At 38.9% G+C, this 23,454-nt stretch overlaps 1 protein-coding gene across 1 annotated transcript in view; it reads right to left on the bottom strand.

Annotated features, from left to right (window-relative positions):
* The window catches only part of LOC149445612 (uncharacterized), a 119,837-nt gene that overhangs the window by 53,409 nt on the left and 42,974 nt on the right, over positions 1–23,454 (bottom strand). Inside the window, exons 3-16 of the mRNA XM_089653499.1 lie at positions 22,084–22,146; positions 20,564–20,614; positions 19,445–19,495; positions 15,459–15,720; positions 14,933–15,050; positions 14,007–14,091; positions 13,810–13,916; positions 11,401–11,617; positions 9,598–9,723; positions 9,349–9,466; positions 8,127–8,265; positions 4,571–4,681; positions 4,044–4,113; positions 35–172 (exon numbers count right to left, since the gene is read on the bottom strand). Coding sequence (XP_089509625.1) covers positions 35–172; positions 4,044–4,113; positions 4,571–4,681; positions 8,127–8,265; positions 9,349–9,466; positions 9,598–9,723; positions 11,401–11,617; positions 13,810–13,916; positions 14,007–14,091; positions 14,933–15,050; positions 15,459–15,720; positions 19,445–19,495; positions 20,564–20,614; positions 22,084–22,146 — 1,656 coding nt within the window. The remainder of the gene's footprint in view (positions 1–34; positions 173–4,043; positions 4,114–4,570; positions 4,682–8,126; positions 8,266–9,348; positions 9,467–9,597; positions 9,724–11,400; positions 11,618–13,809; positions 13,917–14,006; positions 14,092–14,932; positions 15,051–15,458; positions 15,721–19,444; positions 19,496–20,563; positions 20,615–22,083; positions 22,147–23,454) is intronic.

Genomic DNA, 23,454 nt, shown 5'->3' with positions numbered 1-23,454 from the left:
CAGTAAAGTAAATTTTCACAAACATTGTTCTTACCACAGGTTTGGCTCATATGCTTTGGATCAGCCATTACGTGGACCTGCATAGTGGGGGTTAATTGCATTTTAACTTGTATACCAAATTTTGTCTCAGCGATTATAAAAAAAGATGTCGGCTTGAAAACTCTGGCCGAAGCTGTGGCCAAATAAAAGAAAGAAAAAATTTATTTTTGTAGAAATACAGTTTAGTCACTATGCATATCGTACAAATGCATACATTATACAAAGGATATGTACTGTTTCAGAACACAAAAAATGTAACAGATACCTATGTTTAGCTTTTAAATCGTAAAGCTGAATAAAACCCAATGGCGTATCCTCCATGGGTGCAATGTGTGTGGTTGTACGCTGACAAACATTGCACCAAAGGAGAATTGTAATTCCAACAAATGCCAGCCTTGCCCCTTACAAGTTTGAGGCGCTGCATCTGTGCCAGTCACTGCCCACTGCCTGGTCCCTATCAGAGGATTCCTGTGTGACTCAAGGTCACAAACAGAATCTGTTGCTGTTGATATCACTGAGGAGGCAGGGTGCTGATGGTATCCTAGCCTAGGAATTCTGCCATGCGAAGTTTGTAAATTTAGGGTGGGGGGGATTGAGCAGACTCTGACAGATTGACCTGGGGAGGGGGGTGATTGTACTGGGGGTATAGACTGACCTGGAGGGGCACTTGTACTGGGGGACAGATAATGTCCCGGAGGGAGGGATTCCTCCATCCACCTAATTTGTGTGAATGGAGTAATCTGTTTGTTTTCGGCTGCACAAAAAAACTGACAGTTTATGACCAGCATAACTATACACACTATATTGTACATTACAGGCTCCCTGCACTATATACACTATATTGTACATTACAGACTCCTGCACTATATACACTATATTGGACATTACAGACTCCTGCACTATATACACTATATTGTACATTACAGACTCCTGCACTATATGCACTATATTGTACATTACAGACTCCTGCACTATATACACTATATTGTACATTACACACTCCTGCACTATATACAGTATATTGTACATTACAGACTCCTGCACTATATACACTATATTGTACATTACAGGCTCCCTGCACTATATACACTATATTGGACATTACGGACTCCTGCACTATATACACTATATTGTACATTACAGACTCCTGCACTATATACACTATATTGGACATTACAGACTCCTGCACTATATACACTATATTGTACATTACACACTCCTGCACTATATACACTATATTGTACATTACAGACTCCTGCACTATATACACTATATTGTACATTACAGGCTCCTGCACTATATACACTATATTGTACATTACACACTCCTACACTATATACACTATATTGGACATTACAGACTCCTGCACTATATACACTATATTGTACATTACAGACTCCTGCACTATATACACTATATTGTACATTACAGACTCCTGCACTATATACACTATATTGTACATTACAGACTCCTGCACTATATACACTATATTGTACATTACAGACTCCTGCACTATATACACTGTATTGGACATTACAGACTCCTGCACTATATACACTATATTGTACATCACACACTCCTGCACTATAGACACTATATAGTACATTACAGACTCCTGCACTATATACACTATATTGTACATTACAGACTCCCTGCACTATATACACTATATTGTACATTACACACTCCTGCACTATATACAGTATATTGTACATTACAGACTCACACACTATATACACTATATTGTACATTACAGACTCCTGCACTATATACACTATATTGTACATTACACACTCCTGCACTATATACACTATATTGTACATTACAGACTCCCTGCACTATATACACTATATTGGACATTACAGACTCCTGCGCTATATACACTATATTGTACATTACAGACTCCTGCGCTATATACACTATATTGTACATTACACACTCCTGCACTATATACACTATATTGTACATTACAGACTCCCTGCACTATATACACTATATTGGACATTACAGACTCCCTGCACTATACACACTATATTGTACATTACACACTCCTGCACTATATACACTATATTGTACATTACAGACTTCTGCACTATATACACTATATTGTAAATGACAGACTCTTGCACTATATACACTATATTGTACATTACAGACTCATGCACAATACACACTATATTGTACATTACAGACTCCTGCACTATATACACTATATTGTAAATGACAGACTCCTGCACTATATACACTATATTGTACATTACAGACTCATGCACAATACACACTATATTGTACATTACAGACTCCTGCACTATATACACTATATTGTACATTACAGACTCCTGCACTATATACACTATATTGGACATTATAACTCCTGCACTATATACACTATATTGTACATTACAGACTCCTGCGCTATATACACTATATTGTACATTACAGACTCCTGCACTATATACACTATATTGTACATTACACACTCCTGCACTATATACACTATATTGTACATTACAGACTCCTGCACTATATACACTATATTGTACATTACACACTCCTGCACTATATACACTATATTGTACATTACAGACTCCTGCACTATATACACTATATTGTACATTACAGACTCCTGCACTATATACACTATATTGTACATTACAGACTCTTGCACTATATACACTATATTGGACATTACAGACTCCTGCGCTATATACACTATATTGTACATTACAGACTCATGCACAATACACACTATATTGTACATTACAGACTCCTGCACTATATACACTATATTGTACATTACAGACTCCTGCACTATATACACTATATTGGACATTATAACTCCTGCACTATATACACTATATTGTACATTACAGACTCCTGCGCTATATACACTATATTGTACATTACAGACTCCTGCACTATATACACTATATTGTACATTACAGACTCCTGCACTATATACACTATATTGGACATTATAACTCCTGCACTATATACACTATATTGTACATTACAGACTCCTGCGCTATATACACTATATTGTACATTACAGACTCCTGCACTATATACACTATATTGGACATTACAGACTCCTGCACTATATACACTATATTGTACATTACACACTCCTGCACTATATACACTATATTGTACATTACAGACTCCCTGCACTATATACACTATATTGTACATTACAGACTCCCTGCACTATATACACTATATTGTACATTACACACTCCTGCACTATATACACTATATTGTACATTACAGACTCCTGCACTATATACACTATATTGTACATTACACACTCCTGCACTATATACACTATATTGTACATTACAGACTCCCTGCACTATATACACTATATTGGACATTACAGACTCCTGCGCTATATACACTATATTGTACATTACAGACTCCTGCGCTATATACACTATATTGTACATTACAGACTCCTGCACTATATACACTATATTGTACATTACACACTCCTGCACTATATACACTATATTGTACATTACAGACTCCCTGCACTATATACACTATATTGGACATTACAGACTCCCTGCACTATATACACTATATTGTACATTACAGACTCCTGCGCTATATACACTATATTGTACATTACAGACTCCTGCACTATATACACTATATTGTACATTACACACTCCTGCACTATATACACTATATTGTACATTACAGACTCCCTGCACTATATACACTATATTGGACATTACAGACTCCTGCGCTATATACACTACACTGAACATTACAGATTCATTATAAAAGTTTATCGAGTAATTGGACCCAAGTTATGATCTTGCACACAGGCCCACTGATTTCAGAAGACCCCTTGCTAAAACTATGTAATATTCTGTAAAAAAATATTTTAAATAACAGTATGTAAAAACTATGATAACTATGCATTAGCTAATCCAATGTATTTTTTTCCTAGAGGTTTAGAAAAGATTTGTTCTATACATAAGTCCATTTATACTTACCAGATTCAATTGGCAGCTCGGTGTAGACTGAGTTTACATAGGTACTACCACACTTCTTGACAAATATTAACTGGATGGATAGAAAAAGAAACACTAAAATTAAATCTTAAAATGAACAATGAAAATATGTGATATTGAATAATGATGGGAACATTTATGTTTAGGTACCAAAGAGAAGGGAAAGTTACAGGACTGGTACTAAGGTACAATGTAAACATTGCTGGCTTGTAGATGAACATGCAGACTGTGGAGCTTCAAAAAGGCCCTCTGGAAGTTAGCAGCCCAGGTATACTATATGTGGACCAGGTGGGTGTACAGAGTGAATACATGTTTACACTTCGGCAGTAAATGAATAAAGGTCCTAAAATGTCTTCTTGCACAGGGACCCTTTGATAACTGTCTGTCACTGCTTTGGCTAAAATATTGGCTGCTCTTTGGGACCAAGAAGGCAATATAAGTTCAGAAATGTCCAACATTGTTATGTTAGTATATACAGTATATTGTTCATTATACTTTTCTGCACATACCTCTTTTCCACCATTAAGGATGATAGAAACACTCTTCAGGCAAGTTGTTGTGTCTGTCTCTGCACATTTCTCAAGTTCAACCAAAATTCTAAACAAACCAGAGTCACATGCCTGAACAGTATAGAAAAGTTTTGAAAGTTAGTAACACCCATGGCACTAGATAAAATCTGTGTAATACAACTAAATGTTTTCATTGTTTATTCCTTTACAAAGGCGATTTACTTCTGCTATTGTGATGCAAATTCAAAACAAAAAAGTTACTTATAGATGTTCAACATTTAGGTAAAAAGTGCAAATAGAGGAAGATGTCAAATTTTCTATTAAACAGGTAGTCAGTAGGTCCGTGGAATGCTGAACAATGTTGTTCAGCTTTAGTTTAAAGGACTGGTGCATTTAAAAGAAACCTTCGCTCTCTTTAAAAAATATTAACCAGTTTCCCTCCACCATATAGCATTTTTTCTGCTACAGGGTAGCTCACCTGTGCAAAATCACGTGTATATACGTGATTTTCCACTTCTGCCTCACGGGGCCGAGCGCGCTCTGCCAGAGGAATATATTTGCTGTGAACTGTCACAGCAGAAGCGGAACTGCGAGTTCAGGTGAACAGATCTTTGCCGGCACCCACAGATCACCAGGCAGGGAGGAAGAACACAGCTGTGCCTGTGCTTACGTAGGCACAGCTGTGCTGTGACAGGAGAAAGTGATCCATTGTATGTCCATTTGATCACCCTAGATTAACCCGTTCCCAAGCAGATCAGTGTATATTTTCAGCACTAATCACTGTATTAATGTCACTGGTTCCCACAAAAAGTCACTTAGTGTAAAAATGTCCATCGCAATACTTCAGTACCGCTAAAAGTCGCCGATCGCCGCCATTACTAGTATAAAAAAAAATTTTAAATTCCAGTATATGTCCCATAGTTTGTAGGCGCTATAACTTGTGCACAAACTAATCAATATATACGCTTATTGCGATTTTATTGCCAAAAATATGTAGCAGAATACATTTTGGACTAAATTTATAAGACATTTGATTTGATTTTTTTGATTGAATATGTTTTATAGTAGAAAAAAAAAAATAAAAATAGAAGGGGTGTACATCGTCCGGAGGGCAAGTAGTTAAAGTGGAGTTCAACTCACTCTGTAAAAAAATAAAAGTCAGCAGCTACAAAAACTGTAGCTGCTGACTATTAAAAAACAGCCACTCACCTGTCCCATGATCCCACGTTGCCCCCGCCGCAGCCCGTTTCACCGGCCATCCTGTACTCCAGGAGACCGGCATCTTCAGTGTAGGCACCCGGCTGTGACAGCTTGCGGCTTCACAGCCAGGTGCCCACTGAGCATGCGCAAGTAGTGCTGCGCTTTCTGAATGGGGTTGTCTTTCTTTCTGGGGTTGTCTTCTGGGACCTGTCACGTGTCCCACGAGACTTCAGGAAGGGAGGGTATTATTATTGTTATTATTATACAGTATTTATAAAGCGCCAATAGTTCACTCAGCACTGTACATTACAAAGGGGGACAGAACAATACCAATACAATGCAAAACATGAGGGAATTGAGGGCCCTGCTCTTTCAAGCTCACAATCTAGAAGAGAGGGGATGGTGGCACAGGAGGAGAAAGCTGTGGGGGATGGAGTGGTAGGAAGAGTGAAGGAGGTCGGCAAGTTAGCAGGGGGTGGGGTAGGCTTCCCTGAAGAGGTGGGTTTTCAGGGTGCGCCTAAAGGAGAGGAGAGTAGGTGATAATCTGATGGGTTGGGGCAGGGAGTTCCAGAGGATGGGTGACACCCTGGAGAAGTCCTGGAGGCGGGCATGGGAGGAGGAGACCAGGGAACTAGAGAAAAGGAGGTCTTGTGAGGAGCGGAGTGTGCGTGCTGGGTGGTACTTGGATATTAGGTCAGTGATGTAATTCGGGGCAGTATGGTGGACAGCTTTGTACGTCAATGTTAGGATTTTGAATTTGATCCGTTGCGCAATCGGAAGCCAGTGGAGGGATTGGCAGAGGGGGGTGGCAGAAACGGAGCGGTTGGAAAGGTGAATGAGTCTGGCAGCTGTATTCAGGATCGACTGAAGCGGGGATAGCCAGCGGCGAGGCAGGCCAGTGAGGAGGGAGTTGCAGTAATCAAGCCGTGATATGATGAGGGAGTGGATGAGCTGTTTAGTGGTTTCTGGGGTTAGGAACGTGCGTATTTTGGCGATGTTGCGGAGGTGGAGTCTGCACGAGTTTGTTAAAGATTGGACTTGGGGCTGGAAGGATAGGTTGGAGTCCAGAATGACACCAAGTGCTCGGGCCTGCGGGGCGGGTTTGATGGTGGCGTTGTTGGACGTGATGGAGAAGTCAATGGGGGGTGGTGTCTGGGCTGGGGGGAAGACAAGGGTAGGAGGACAACTTCCACTTCCAATCTCCTAGGCGAAGTGGGAGGGGGTACCTGTCAAATTCGGGTACCCGTCCCCCCCCTGCTCCCCAAAGGTGCCAATCCCTAATGGGGAGCAGGGGACCAATCTTTAAAGCGGAACTTCCCCTTTTGGGTGGAACTCCGCTTTAAGGAGCTTCTCTCTGCAAAAGTGGTATGTTTGGTGAGAAGCACTGTACCAAGCGTGGATAAAAAGCAAAGCAGAAGCTGTCAGCCTTTACCCAAGCACAGCCACCTACAGCTCCTCATTTGCAGTGGCAGTGGCACTTGCGACTTTCCGGGCACCAGAAAGAGTTGTTGTTTTTACGTTTCAGCACATAGGAGCTGCTAAGCATTTGTGAGCATGAAACCTAAAACACTGAGATTTTTCCAGGTGGTTGTAATGAAGGTGGATCCTCCCCTTCAAGAATGTGTATAAGGTAGTGAAACAAACAGCAGTTTTTTCACAGCAGAGAAAGGTATGAATCTGCAACAAAGTTTGCTAAACATCCTCATATGTAGCCACCTAAAGATATTCTATTTCTCAACAAAACTGGAGTTACACTATAAAGTGTCATTGCCTAGTAGCCCTAGCAAGTCATTCTTACCTGTTCCTACTCCATAAAGCCAGTACAGTACTGGGACATGTTTTGTTCATTCCATTGTGGTTTATATACAATTATATGAATAGTGATAGAGGTGTGCATGTTATGGAGAAACAGAATCTACTGGCAAGATTTTAAGTTTTTGTGAATCCCACAGTATTTAGGACCAATTTACATCCATGTATTGTGGGAATGGATACATTAATGTGTGTGCTGCCATGGGGAGTCACCCCAGTACACTAAGACAACACTCTGCAACCTATGATATTGCATTTTGGTGCATTGAAGCAAAAATCTTCTCACAAATTTATTTTTCTGATATTTTGATGTACCAGAAGCCTGCCTTAATATAACACACATTAACGAATGGAAAACCATGTGTAAATGCACTGTACAAAAGTAAGAGTGACCTTATACATTTATCCATAATGGTAATGTTATGAATGCAAGAAATATATTTCAATAAATTAATTCCATGACATACATGTAGCATGTGTATTATGCACATAGTACTTTCATGCAATATACAGGAAACAAAATAACCATCATGCCAAGTCTCACCTTGACTAAAGTGTAGGTACATCGTCCATGGAAGTCGTAACGTGCAAGATCAAAAGTTGTGACGTGTGACCCTCCCTGTATTGAGCAAGTCCCGAAACATGCCTTTTTAACGCAGTGCCACTTCCCTCCCTCACAATTGCTGCAGAGATACATTATTGTTAGTGATTAAACCTTTTTCCTTGATACATACATTACAATTTCAGTTTATGCTCAAAATAAAAAATGGTGTACACCCATTTCAGTTAGTTTTGGAGTGCAACCATCTGATTTGATACAATTGGCATTATATAAAGCACAAAGCGATAGATAATGCAGTTCTAGCAAACCCAGAATACAAATAAGATTAGTGGGGCCATTCTAGAAAGTTGATTCTGTAGTGGCCAAACAGAAATATTTATTATTATTATACAGGATTTATATAGTGCCAACAGTTTGCTCAGTGCTTTACAATATAACAGGAGACAATACAGCAACAATACAGTTCAATACAAGAGGGTTAAGAGGGTCCTGCTCCTTGGAGCTTACTTATTTTTATATCTGCTCTGGAAAAAAAAATCACAGTTGTAATTTTATAGATTTCTATGGCCAGTATTTCTATTTTGTTCTTTAATTTACTTTTGTTGACCATATAGGTTTATTTACTAAAGCTAGAGAGTGCAAATTCCGGCTCATTATTGCATAGAAACCATCCAAGTTTTATTGCCAAAGCTTAACTGAACAATCTGAGGTTAGAAGCTGATTGGTTTCCATGCAGAAATGAGCCAGATTTTGCACTCTCCAACTTTAGTAAATAAACCCAATAAGGTCTATTTATAAAAGGAGAATGTTCCTGAATTTGGGTAGACACAGCACACATCTGTTGACATTTGCTGGCAACATCATACATGTTTATGTGAAACTGGAAAATTTTGTTCTTGGCTATAATTTGTAAAGTTAAGAAAAAGAAGGTCCAGGGTCAGCAGCTATTGTGTATAGGATTCCCTGCTTATGGTGAATATTACTCAGTTAGGAACAGATATTCAAAGGTGATGATATAGTTAATCTTAGTGAGATTGACAATTGGCTACTCCGATCAGAGGAGAATATTTCTATTGAAGAAATGGAGTTCCAGCAAATGTGCAACTCACATGGGTGAAGATTTGTGCATTTTTTATAAAGACGACATCTAAATTTTATTAAAATATTGTTATTCTAAGTTAGAAAAGGTTATAGCTGTGATTACCAAGATTGGCATTTCTCTGTGTATCCTGTTCCAGAAGGATAAAAATCACCATTATGTGTGCAGGCACATTTCTCTTTAGGAATACAGCCAGTCTTGGTGATATCATCAAATACCATCCCTTTAATGAAAAGAGAAAAAAAAGAGTTTCACAATAGGCAAATAGGACAATGCCCACTCATTGTTATCTGATCATCAGTCTTCACAATGTTCAATATATGTATATGTCTCATATGAAAAATGGGGATTCACCTGCTGGACAGAAGCAACCATCTGTGCAGTGTTCATCACACACTGAGGAGCGCTCCGGGTTGGTACAAGTGTCTTGGCAGGCAGTGCCACACTCTCTGAATTCCAGGTTGTAGGCACATCTCAGAGCTGTTTGGGAAAAAATATGTAAATATCATAATGCATATAAACGTAATACTTAAAAAATCCTAATTAAATGTAGATTTAGACTAACGTAGACTCTTGCAAAGCTGATGGCTATGTGGTTCTTATGATTCTGTCTTCAGTAAAGCCATTCAGATACTATATTTTATCATTTGATTTTAATTTTTTTTTTTCAAAAATAATTACAGAATAGGAGGAAACAAGAAAACTATTCAAGAGTATCCAATTAACATATGTTAATAGAGCATAGCAAAATACAATCCATCCACGTGTATAGTATACAAAGACTCTGAAATTTGTACATTGGGCTAGAAGGAAATCAGAATGTACACATTAAGTATGATCTAAAGAATTTTAGACTTAACTGAAATCTTATGACCTTGATACTCCCAGACCCAGCAGCAAAATACAGAATATATTTAAAACAAAAGGTAGCCAGAACATACCGTAAGTGTCTAAAATATATAGTCTGAGAGCAATAATATGAAAACAATATGATAAATACATATCATGGAGGGGTATCAAGTGGAGGGAGCATGCCATATGGAGAGTGGTGCCATAAGGCCCATATTTTACTAAACAACTCCAGCGTTCCCCTGACTTTAGCAGTGAGATGCTCCATCTTTCTTATATCCACAATGGTGCACAGAAACTGGGTCTAGGGATAACTCTCTTGGCTGCGGTCAGGATATGTGTATCCAATTTCTTTAGAATGTTTGAGGATGCCTAAGAAAGGAAATCCAAGCATATGCATGAATACATGAAATAATGAGCCTTTTTCCTTTTCCGCATCCCCATGAAGCTTCCAACATCATCGGGTTATATGCATGTAGCAAGTCTGGAGTCTTTTACCAGAGCATTAGGCTTTTAGAAATATTTTCTTTATATAACACACAAAGGGAGGACTTAGGCTGGGTACGCACGTTCAAGAGTTGGCTACTTCAGTGAGAACAGGCCAGCTTTCGGTATGTGAGTACTTTTCTCTGTTCAACAGAAGCTGGTCTAACAACCATTCTGTTGAACAGTCTTGCTGGAAAGCCAGCATTCATGTATATACCCAGCTTTAGCTGCTTTATCCCAGACTGGATAAGGGAATGCGCTGAAGAGGGTGTTCCTAAATTCTTATAAATAAATGTTGAGCAGTAGTCATTGGAAGATCCTAATGGAGTATTTTATAGTCCGAAGAAATCAAGTGTAGTTAAGATGGTCCTTGGGCACATATGTATTCAAAGTTAGTAGGGTCATCCAATGTTAAGGAAAAACAGTGCCTAAACTAAAAATAGGAATAAAATAGCTGTTTGGGTAGGCCTTTATTGTTCAGATAATATATTAAAGTAGAAGAATGGTTTTAAGTATAAAGCCGCAGTTTCAACTGAAAGAAAAGCAGTAGGATACACAGATAGCAATGTAAGTCCGACACAGGATTTAGCTTTACAAATTCCCCTACTCATGACACAGAAATCAATAAAAATCATAGTGACCTAGTGTCTCTCTCTTTTTTGCTAAGTAAAGTGCTTTTATTGCTGTCTGTCTCCCTCCTGGAGGGTATGCCCCTTCAATCCAAAGCTAAAACCAAACCAAAAATGACCTAGTTTGAAAATACGTTTTTACCCACTGTGGCCTGCACATCTAGTATTTATTCCTGAAATATCAAGTACTTACGGCAGATCTTAGAGGTTCTCCAATTCTTTGGCTTTCCACCAGCATGGGTGCACTGTCTTGAGTACTCAGTAAAGATGTTACACAGACAGAACCCAGTTGAATTTCCAGTGCATCTACACACATCCTGCTGACACAGTTCAACGTATTTGGTAACGTCAACAAGGCTATGGCAATCCTTCAGAGCTGGACCCTCAAGAATATTTTTGCATATCATATTCTGTTGGCAGAAAAAAAAAGAATACAAGCTATTAAAGGGATATAATTAGGTTGTGCTTTACTCAAGGTATAGGGAATGTTCATTTTGCAAACTGAATTATCTATTTGCAAGGGAATTTTCATATAGCTTAGTGGATGTGGTAAAAAAAAAAACACTTTGCAATGAAAACCCAATCTCATGCACTTAAAAACAGTTTTTTTTTCCTTGCACATGATTGAATGGTGCAGATCAGCAGAGTTTCACAATAAGAGGAAGTTCTCTTGCAAAGTAAAAATTCCCTTTGCTAAGTGAACAACCTAAATTCTTAGTTAATCAAGCCCAAGGTAAAGAGTTGAGATTAAGGATAATGGTAATGTGGTAGTTTATGTATCCCTCTTCTGGAGATACTGTTAACCACTGAAAACCAGCTTTTTCCATAAGTCCTACCTAAACATCTAAAAAAACTGAACAAAGATAAGAAAAAGGTTAGTTGTCCCTAGCAAACAAACATAATTTATCTTTAATTTTCTAATCTGCAAAGTCAGGGTAAGTTAGAAAATTATTGCTTGCTGTGGATAGCAGTTTCTCTTCTATGCCTGAACTATTAAACATCTAAAAATAAGCTATATATAACAGCACTTCACACTGAGGTCTGCATTTTACATACTTCTTGCATAGGATGCAGAGCATGGTGTAGAGCCTATGGTGTCCCATGGAATGATAGAATAGAACAAATAAAAAAATGCTGTAAGTCTGGGTCATACACAGCACCATCCCCAACATTGCTGATTGTTCATTTATAATAGTAAATAAGTATACAGGCTGCAGTATTTGCCAGAGCTGTATATGTTTACAAGCAATTGCAGAGAATTACAGCCCTGCAATGTTGACTGATAATTTACTATTATTTCTTACCAACAGAAATAAAACATATACGTTTTCTGATGAATAGTACAGGAAGTGCACTGAAATATAGACAACGAAATACACAAGCACAGTATATGAAAAGATAAAATAAAGCATAATGATAAAGCAGACAATTTAGAGACCAAGAAATTAGTAAACAAAGATCAAAGGTTATCACAAAATCTGCATACAGAAGGCAAGAAAAATGAAACACAGAGCCTCACTAGATGCACATTGGCACACCATGCTCAAGACTCCAATGAAAATCTAACAGGTAGGTATAATATTGCTGGTGCGGTTCTTATATATAAAAAAAAAATGTTACAATCAGCGCAAATATCATGAAAACAAGCAGAACAGAGAAGAGAAAGGGAGGAATGAAGAAATAAAAGACAAAAGACAAATAAAGGGCTCCAGGGGATGGCAACGGAAAAAATCTTATATTGACAAAAGGGTCTGTTCATATCTGAACGGTTGGGCTATATCAAGCTAGGGACGCCAGATCTGGGGCATGTTATTTTCAATATTGTTTTTGTTTTCAAAAGTAGAACTATGCCATCCCATTAAAAAAAAATGTGTTTCAGTGCTTGATTAAAATACATCAGAACTTACAGTTTACTTAGTCTGCCAGGTTCCTGTAATTGTGTGGCAACAATGCTGCACTGCTCCTGAATTCAGAGCAGAGTTGCCACCCCCATGTAGGCTGTGCCTGTTTACACTACGGTGATAAGAAAAAATGTTGCAGGGGGTGCAGCTATCAGCATTGTCACTACTGATTAACAAGCTTTTAGCCGGCCATGAGTGTCAATCGTGAAATCGTTCTTTTTCACATCATTAGTGTGCCAGCTGTGACACATGATTTTCATGCTGAAATCAAAACTGCCTGATCCAACATGCTGGGTTATTTTAGAAAAACTAAACAATTGATGCACAATCATATGAGCTATTTTTGTTTTTCTATTGAAGGAACTTTCATTTTTCAACTTGTCTATGGCCGGCCTTAAGCTTGTCAGTCATCACCTGGCCCCATCTAGTCCTGCCCACTGCCTTCTGGACTGGCAGCACTGCCTCTGTTGCTGAATCCCTCCTACTCTGAGCTGCAGTGCCTGGAAGGGGAAACACGTGGAACACGAATAAAGGAAGATTTGGCTCAGTTGGGGAATGTAAAAGAAGATTTTATTTACTTTGTGAGGCTTGTGTATGACATAGTAACTGAATGTGGTACGTGTTGTGACTGCCATAAAGCAGCCTTTAGTTATACTTAAAGTCATCAAGATACCATTCTCTAAGGGATCATAGAACCTTACATTTATTTGACATGTCTTTTCCCCTTCTTCTTTGGAGTCTTCGCACTTCTTTTCTGGCTCATGCACTTTATGAAGATTTCCATACTCAATAGTACTTAATTGAGCATCTAAAAAAATACAATAAGGTTTGCATAGCATCATACAAAGTAATGAATGTTCTTGTGTCCTGTTTATAAGAAAATCAGAATTTTACTTACTGTCAGATATGAGTTCATTTTTCGCACCATCAAAATTACCGCAGATACCACAGGTCTGGTTAGCAAATTTTTGACTCAGTTCCACCTAAACAAAATAAAGTCATTGACAAAAGAAGGAATTAATGTCAAAGAATTCTATGTATTAAAGAAGTCCACCTAAAACATTTCTCTATAGTGGAGTAAGGTTCATCAGCTGTTTCTTTACTGCCACTTGGTGCAGCTTTGTGTGCTTGGCTGAAAGTGAAGGGCAGAATACTGCAGTAAATACATAGTGGAAATATACAGAGAAATAACAGGCAAGGCACACAAACAGCACTCCTCTCAAGACCATGTTGGGAATGAAGGAGTTGTAGTTTCTTCAACTATGAACCCCTCCCCCTCTCAAATAAAATGGAAAATTGGGCTTTTAATGGAATTGCCATTTAAAGGTCTTAAAAGGACTTTATCATAAGAGGCTATAGAGGCTGAGATTGTGGAACTCTCAGTTTGAAAATGCTTGTTTCCCGGTTGTCAGGCTAATGCTGCTGTTTAAACTGTTGACATGGAATGGCTATACAAGTAAAGAATTCTGGCACTTTTCTGACACTCATTTAGAGAGTGCTTGTTCTTGGCCAGACAATTAGCATTTTCAATAGGACAGCAATGGCAGCCCCCGTACTCTCAGAGTCACTTTAAAGAACACAAACCCTGTAGCCATATTCTACGCTGCTGTTACTGACAGCTGAAATCTAATTCACTGCTATAGGCAACAAGACACTTTCCTTTCAGAAATACCATACCTTGTTTTTTTTTTCAAAGTGTATGAAAAACTATATTGAGACATATGTACAAATGGAAAACAGATATATACATAGAAGAGAATATATTTAATTAAAATGGCACGTTAAAAAAACTATTTTAATGACACATTGAAAAAAAATAATTACCGTAAGGGAATCTTCTTCATTCCAAGTCATTTCAAAACCAATTTTAGAGGAAATTCTCACATAGGTCCCAGTCTTTGAGATTTGAATTCCATCTATACTGTGAGGCAGGATGTCCACCCTGTGAGATAATAAAAAGGATTGATAATCAGAAAATAGTACACTTACCATGAAAGGGCACTTTTCTTTTTATGTGTGTTATAAACTGCAGCAAGAATCCTGAAATGACCTCAATTGTTTTCTAGGAGTGTGAAACCTGTGCTGTGTAATACTCTCTCTCCTCTAGTACCATTTTCTTTCAAATTGTGAAGGAATGTTTGAGTTGATTGGTGGCTGTTTTGTGCGTTTTCTATCAGGCTGTATTTACGTGGCACAAAGATCACCAGTCTACAGTCAAAGAGAAGTGTGATGGATGTGTGTAGTACAACATTGCCTGGATGAAAATAATGGAAGTAGTAAGCAGGTAGATTGTACCCCTATACGCATCTCTGGAATGTAACTTAAAATGCAATAATTGTGAATAACTTACTCTTTATCATTCACTGTGACCTTTTTTTCCTCCAGTTCAACAGAATGGCCTTCCAGTTTTATGCTAATATGGACGATGGTGGGGTTGTTTTTACTAATTTCACGTCTAATCATGATATGAAATTGCTCATAGTTGGTTTGGCAGTGAGACAGAAACCGGTAGGTGCAGTGACCCGGGAAATGGAAGATGTCACCGTCAAATGTCTTGAAATTATGGTTTCCAAAAGTGCTGCAAATCCTCATGTTGTGAGAGGGATTCAGACCTGTAGATTCACAGAAAAAAATCACTTATTATACTGCCTTAAACTGCAACGTCAGGCAAGCTGCGTTAAACAGCCAAATTGTTTTACCAGTCAAAGTAGATTTTCATGTTTGACCATCCAGATACAGTATGCCATGGGAACCTGATCTTTCTCTGCTACAGTTTCACTTTCACTTACAGGTTCCCTACCCACCTTAAAGCGGAGCTCCACCCAAAAGGGGAAGTTCTGCTTTAATTCTTTTTTTCCCTCTCCCGTTAAGGATTGGTACCTTTGGGGAGCAGGTACCCGAATTTGATAGGTACCCACTCCCACTTAAGGCAGGGGTAGGCAACCTGTGGCTCTCTAGCTGTTGTGGAACTACATTTCCCATGACGCATTGCAAAGATTACAAAACTGACAGTTACAGCTATGACTTGCAGAGGCATGATGGAACTTGTAGTCTTGCAGCTCTCAGGTTGCCTTCCCCTGGCCTAAGGAGTTCGGAAGTGGAAGTTGTTCTCCCTCCCTGTAGTCTTCTGGGACACATGACAGGTCTCAGAAGACTACAGGACCATTCACAAAGCGCAGAGCTACTCGCCCATGTGCAGTGGGCACCCGGCTGTGAGGCCACAAGCTGTCACAGCCAGATGCCCACATTGAAGATGCCAGTACCTGGGAGAGAAAACGGCTGGTGAAACCAGCCATGGTGGGGACACCACTGGATCGTGGGACATGTAAGTGTTTGTATTTTAAAAGTCAGCAGCTACAGTTTTTGTAGCTGCTGACTTTTATGTTTTTTTTTAAATCAACTGGAACTCAGCTTTAAGCCAGAGACAGTGAAAGGTGAAGCACTACTGAGTCTGTCTTCCACTATGATCGTCACTGTGATCTTTCCTCCTATCAGTATGCCTCTTGTACTGAAGCACACCTGATTGGCTACTTGTGCTGCTTTTCCCTTTTCACCATGTGAGCTCTGTTGTACAGTGGACTGCAAGAGGCTGATACCAAGCTAAATTCAGGTATTTATTTTGCCTGCATTTAAGAAATAAATGTAATTATGTTAATAATTATGGCAGAACTACAGTAATGTGTGCCTTTTATATCTGCCTAGTGTTCAGTTGTATTGATCCTGTAATACCTGGACTATGTTGCATCCACCACCGGACAGCAGATGACTTCACAGCTTTGCCTCACAGAAGTACAATGCTAAACTCCTCAGAAGACAAGTCTGTGAACCATATCTGAAGATCAGGAGTTTTAAAGAAAATAATAGATCATGGCTGCAACAGCAGTGTTTACCCTTTTCAAGCCAAAGTGCTTAGTCATACGGCCAACGGCATGTCAAGGCATTCATAAACCTCTGCAACCACCAAGATCTTTGATTTTCAATAAACCTCCTGATTCGGACATGCTGTGCGGTCTTGTCTTTTAAAGAGTCAGTTAATGTTAACAAGCGGACTTAACAACAATATCCGGAAAATATTACAATTGTTCCAAACTAAGGAAGTCACCTTAATCCACCTTAATCTAAATTTCAGTAAAAGTAATACAAACAGTTTTTTCAGAGTTCTCATCAGTCTTCTGGCTGGAATTGAAAACCCAGAGTTTGTTGAATGAAGTAAAGTTCTGCTGACTTTCATCATCCAATCATTTTCATTGCACGTGATTGGGTATTCTTTGTAAAATGAAACTATACCCACATTCACAAAGCTCTAGAGCAAATTCCTATGCAAAGTGCAACTTCCCTTGCAAAGTGAACAAACTATGGGGGAGATTTACTAAAACTGGTGCACACCAAATCAGGCGCAGCTGTGCATAGTAACCAATCAGCTTCAAGGTTTTTGTTGTCAAAGGTTAAGTCCCCGGTCACAGTGGATGCGAATTGACATGCCAATGTCCGCAATAAGAGGATTTCTAAAGTAGTACATGCACTACTATTGGTGCGATTTGTATAGACATCTGTGTCAGATGTCTTGCAAATCGCACCTAAAATCAGTATGTTCCCCAACTTTGAAATCAAGCGACTTCACTGTAAGTTGTACAAATTCAAAGTCGGGTTGATGTGACCGGGGTGTAACTGAACGAGCTGAAATTAGAAGCTGATTGGTTACCATGCACAGCTGCACCAGATTCTGAGTGCAGTTTTAGTAAATAACCCCCCATACGCCTTTAGTAAATCAACCTCATTGTGTTGTTTCTTCCTCTTCCACTCTGAGCTCTTCTGTACAGAGGCGTATACTAAGTGGAATTCATATACTCATAATGCTTGCATTTAAAACACAATACATTTAATAATGTATTAAAGTGTAATTATAGGCAAAACTGTTTTTTCATTTTAGAGTAATGGAGGGTTATAACCCTGTCAGGCTTTTCTTGCCAACAGCAATAAAACCTCACAGGTGTTTACTCCTTCTCTACTCCATCTAAAACTAAAAAAAATGTTTTGCCTTTTGCCAGAAACATTTTTGCATTTTTTACACACAATTCTAAAATAATTTTAGGCCTGAGGATTGTATAAACCCCCCAAAAGAATATATATGTTATAAAAGCAGACACCCTAGAGAATAAAATAGCGTTAGCTAAAAAAATTTTATGTTACGTAATATTACCACAAAGGTCTAGGAAGTGCAAAATTTCATAAAAAATACACTAAAGTTAAGTTTTTATTTTGATAAAATATAAAAGATGAGGCTGTACCAAGTAAACAGATACCCAACATGTTAAACCTTAAAATTGTGCACAATCGTAAAATGGTGGCGAACTACCCTATATTTTCCATTTGTGACAATTTAAAGACCTCTACAAGTCATCAGTTTAGCATTAGCATTATGCAGGAGCTCTGACGCCAAAGATGACTGCTTTCACTCTGGGATACGCAGCGTTATGTAAGATTGGTATCGCAATCAACATTTTCATATGTAGGCACCCCCAACGCGCGAGTTTATGCTTGTACATGCGTGTATGTGGGGTGCCTCAAAAATTTGGGGAGGGGGATTTTATGTGCTTGAGTGTAACTTAATTTTTTTTGTTTAAGTTTAACTTTTTTTTTTTCATTACATAGGGGACAAAAAGCCCCTATATGATGATTTTTTTTTTGGTGACAGGTTCTCTTTAATGAGACATCTAAAAGACCCCAGATGTCTCACCTGTCCTCCAATGAAAGTGCAAAGGGGACCCAGATGTGACTTTTTGTTCAACGCTTCTGGGTTGGCAAGAAGAAGGGGAGGAGAGTGGACGCATATCTGTTCAGCTCTCTCCCATTTACCCTCCATACTGGTCCTGGAAGTGCTGATGGGGGCATGTGCCTGTTACTGGGTGTTTTGAAAGCAACTGAGAGGCTGGGCCGGTGCCGGATTGCTCCCTTCTGACAGCCAGAAGTTGACTTGTCACATATACGCACACTGTGCATGTAAAACCCCCCCTGTCAGGTCCATACAACATACAGACCTGGCAGCGAAAGCAATAATGAATGCAGAGCTGCATTACTTTGTGTCTTTTATATCTGCAGTAGGAGAGAGTTCTGCATAGCTTTACATTTTTTATACCAATGACCAAATGGCAGTGTTATTAAAGCATCTTAAAAACTGTGGCTGCAGCGTATTAAAGAAAAATGATGTTTCTATTCTTTAAATTCCATAATTCTTATCTGTCAAAACTCTGTACATGACCATCACCTGACATATACTATATATATATATATATATCATGGACGTGTTTTATTCCTCATATATGACTATATGCTTACTTCGATAGACGGGCGAAGGTAACGTTATGAGATTAACCTTCGGTCTTCCCTCTGTAATTGAAATATATGCAGAGATCAGGACATGGGATTAAACAAAAAAGTTACTTTTTAATAATTTAATTTAAGAAAAAAAATCCACACCACTACACAAAACCTATGGTATATGTAAGTACTTTATAGTTTGTGCTACACAATTATTCATATACCTCCCTCATAGTGATGAAAAAAAAACACTTACTTCAAAGAGAATCTACAAAAGCTGACATTTAATGTGTTATGGTCACTGTAAATAAACCAATATAAAGCTAAAGCTTTATACTCTGTAATCTCTTGTTACTGCCTGGGTTCACACTGATGCGGTGCGGAATTCGCAGTGTTTTTTGTGCGAATTCCGCACCGCATCACAATCGAACCCGTTCAAGCGAATTGCTGCGGGTGTGTATGTTAAGTTAACAACACCCCGAAATCGGTCCGCAAATGCGGTGCGATGTGCAGTATTGGATCACATAGGTGTGAATATCTATATGATCCGATTCTAATGCAGACCAAAAAAAGGGTCCTGCACATTTTTGGTGCGCATGTAGTGCGATTTGAGCCATACATAATGTATGGCTCAAATTGCACCGCACACAATTCACATGTGATTTGCAAAGGAATGCGGTGTGGTTCCTGTGCGAATCACATGCGATATACCGCACCGCATACGTGTGAACCCAGCCTAAATGAGTGTAAACTGCCATATTGTAAACCACCATCCAGCCCTCCATTGCTGTGTATGTTTAAGCCTCGGTTCACACTGATGCGATTTGTCATGTGATTTGACAGTTCCAAAATGCCTGACAAGTTGCACCCCATTGCCAGCAATGGAACTGTTCATATTGCTGCTACTCATGTCGCAGCAATTAAGAAAAAGGTTCCTGCATTACTTTTTGCTGATTGCATTGTGACTTGCATAGACTTTTGTTATATAAAGTTGCAAGCCGCAATGAAATCGGCAGTGCAAGTCGCACTGATATGCAGATTTGAAATTGCGCTTAAGTAGCGCAATTTCAAAGCCACACCAGTGTGAACCAGGACTAGAAATACCAGTGTTGTACAATTTCCATTTAGTTGTCTTACCTGACTTCTGCTGTACTTCTTGCTCAGCCTCTTCAGTTTCCTGTTGTTCTCCTGTTTGTAAAGATACATTTTATAAATGGGGCAAAAGTAGACATGTGTACGGTATATTAAAAAAAGAGCACAGCAATGAAAATAGCGCACTTATTTGCTGGTTCAGCTATTCAGCATTTTATGTGGCCTCTCTGCCTCCCTCCTACTCACTAGACATTGGTTGATTTACCAAAGGAGTAGAAAATGCCTACTTAGCTTGGTGAATAAAGTGAACCTGTGTTCACTTTAAATACCTAATCATCTGCAAGGGGACTAAAGGTTGGTGCAAATCGGTGATAATAATCAGTAAATGAGTGCATGCTTTCTTCCTGCCTGGTGCTTCAACATACAATGGTTCTTATGAGTCTTCCCTCTGCTGTCTGGTTTTTGCTTCTTCCTAACTACTTCTCTTTCAAAACTCTTAGGCCTCTTGCACACAGGATATCAAAAACACCACAGGTGTTTGACTTTTTTCTGCCTCTGACTGTATAGGCGTTTACAGGCATTTAGGATCAGAAGAACTTAGAGGCAGGAAAAAAAATCAGCTTTGGAGCCATTTTTTAAGCTGCATCTTCCTCCATAGTAGCAAAGGCGCTCAGAGAAGGAAGAAAAAATGTCCTGTGTGCATGAGGTCTTATACTCATCCTATTCTAGGGTTCCTTTCTCATACCCCACCCTGTAATGGGTAGTTTTTCTCTATTGTTTGCCTCCCATATCTCCCAATTACTTCAAAGAGACCAGCTGTCTCTAAAATATTGTATTAATCACTGACTGCAAGTTCTATTATCGCAGGGAACTGCATTGTTTACTGAACATAACCGATTGTATATTATATACTGGATAATGAATGTAGTTTATCATTATGATAATATCGGTCCTCAGGATTTCTGTAAAAGTGCTTATATGACGTCCTAGGTTTTTTTGCATTTACCTGAGAGATTTGTTGTATGGTAACATCAATGTCTTATGTACCTTATTTTTGATTGGGATTATTGGATGATTTTCTTATTGTTGAAAACTTTGAAAATTGATACGAAGAACGCTGAAAAAAGTTTATGCAAAGCCATTTTTTGTTTTATTTACTGTAGAGTAGACAATGATCAGGTTTTTGTTTTTTGTAATTTGTTCCCCTATGGGGTGATCTTCATATTTTGCTCATAGATACATCAAGTGTGAGGGTATCTCTCCAAAGTGAGGGAAAACCTAAAATAGGGACAAAGACGGCAATGCAAAGCTGATAAGGGTATTACCCTTCCTCTACTCTACTAAAAAGAAACATCTTTCATTTGTTTGTGTTGCAGTTTGAAGTTTGCTGTCACTTCTGGTCTTGAGAAACTTGTATTTGGGACTGTGGGTGATGGAAAAATCTCTCTAACAGAGTCCTGAGTAGCAAAAAGAACCACACTCTGTTCAAAACTACAAAACATATTTTAGCCAGGCTAGGAGGATAGACAAAAGCAAGTAAAAAAAAACTGTATGGGTTTACAAACCTGGTTCATACCCATCCACATCAATTGCCCCATATTCTTGATCAACAGAATTCCAATCTTCATCTAGGAACAAAATAAAATGCTTTTGCATGAAAATGTTTGTGTTGGTAGCAATCTCTTCTTCCTCTAGATCAGTGGTTTCCAGACTGCGGCCCGGGGCCAGGTGAGGCCCTTTGCTTGCTTTTTTCCGACCCTTGGGCCACTTTTCGCCCCACTGTCAACAACAATGCAACATATTTCCTGCCCTTGACACCTACAATGGGGCATTATTTTTCTCACTGACACCAAGGATGGAGCATTATTCCTCTCAATGACACCAACAATGGGGCACTATTCCTCCCTCTAATACCGAAAAGAAGACACTGTTTACTCCCACTGACACCAAGACATTTTCTATTCCCGCTGTCCACAGTCAGCATTTGAAGGACAGTAAACTGGTCCTTTGTTAGGAAAGTTTGGAGACCCCTGCTCTATATTAACAGAAGCAGATTTTATTTCTTTATGATATGCACGTCAACATAATAAACCTACTGTGATAATATTTTAAATACTTTTTTCTAGGTACAGTGTAATTGATATATTTAATGTGCATGGGTGCTATATATTTGAGCATTACATAAGCAAACTCTTCTTCCTGCTTAGTGCTGGTCAAAGGTTATTTTCTGATTGTCACTTTCTCAGCTCAAGTCTACCAGTTAGGTCTGACTCACTGAGACTAAAATTGACCACACATGGATCAAAATTCGGACGGTTCAGTGGGGACCAGCTGAATTTCGATCCACGCATGGCCACTTCCAATCACCTTCTGTTCATTTGCCCTGTCGGATAAAGACACTCGATCAGCAGGCAATAGGCTGCAGCACTGATCTGTGTATTCTGAAATTGAAGGAGTCTGCCCGCTGCCAGAATACAGTGACAGCGGGGAGGATATCCCTCCCTGTCACTTTGTATGTGTGGATGGGGGAATCAGTTAATTTTTTTAGTTCAGCTTGGTGGCTGAATAGTGCATGCCCAGCTTTACAGATTCTCTATGCAGGTAAGATTATAGAATTTGCCTTCTTGTTTGCCAAGGAAGCTGAATAAATGCACACAGATACAAATAGTTACCCAAGGGTAAATTAAAAATCTGCATATTAAAGGAAATATGAAAAATGTACAACTGTAAATCAACATCTGAAATAGCTTTAAAAGCAAACAATCAAATAACTACTTAAAATCTGTGCACACTAAATATACACTATATCAGGTGTTTCAACTCAGATTAAATAGTGGGCCAAATTAAGAGGACTAAATCTTCCAGGAGGCTGCAGGGCTACATTATCTCTATTGTGGGCCACATTATGTCTGCTGAGTGCCACACCTTCCTAATTC

The sequence above is a fragment of the Staurois parvus genome, unplaced genomic scaffold, assembly GCF_062004578.1.
Source record: "Staurois parvus isolate SC_StPar_1 unplaced genomic scaffold, SC_StPar_1.0 ptg000715l, whole genome shotgun sequence".
NCBI classification, from domain to species: domain Eukaryota; kingdom Metazoa; phylum Chordata; class Amphibia; order Anura; family Ranidae; genus Staurois; species Staurois parvus.
The sequence above is the reverse complement of the archived record's forward strand: the minus strand, read 5'-3'. Positions and strand labels throughout refer to the sequence as shown.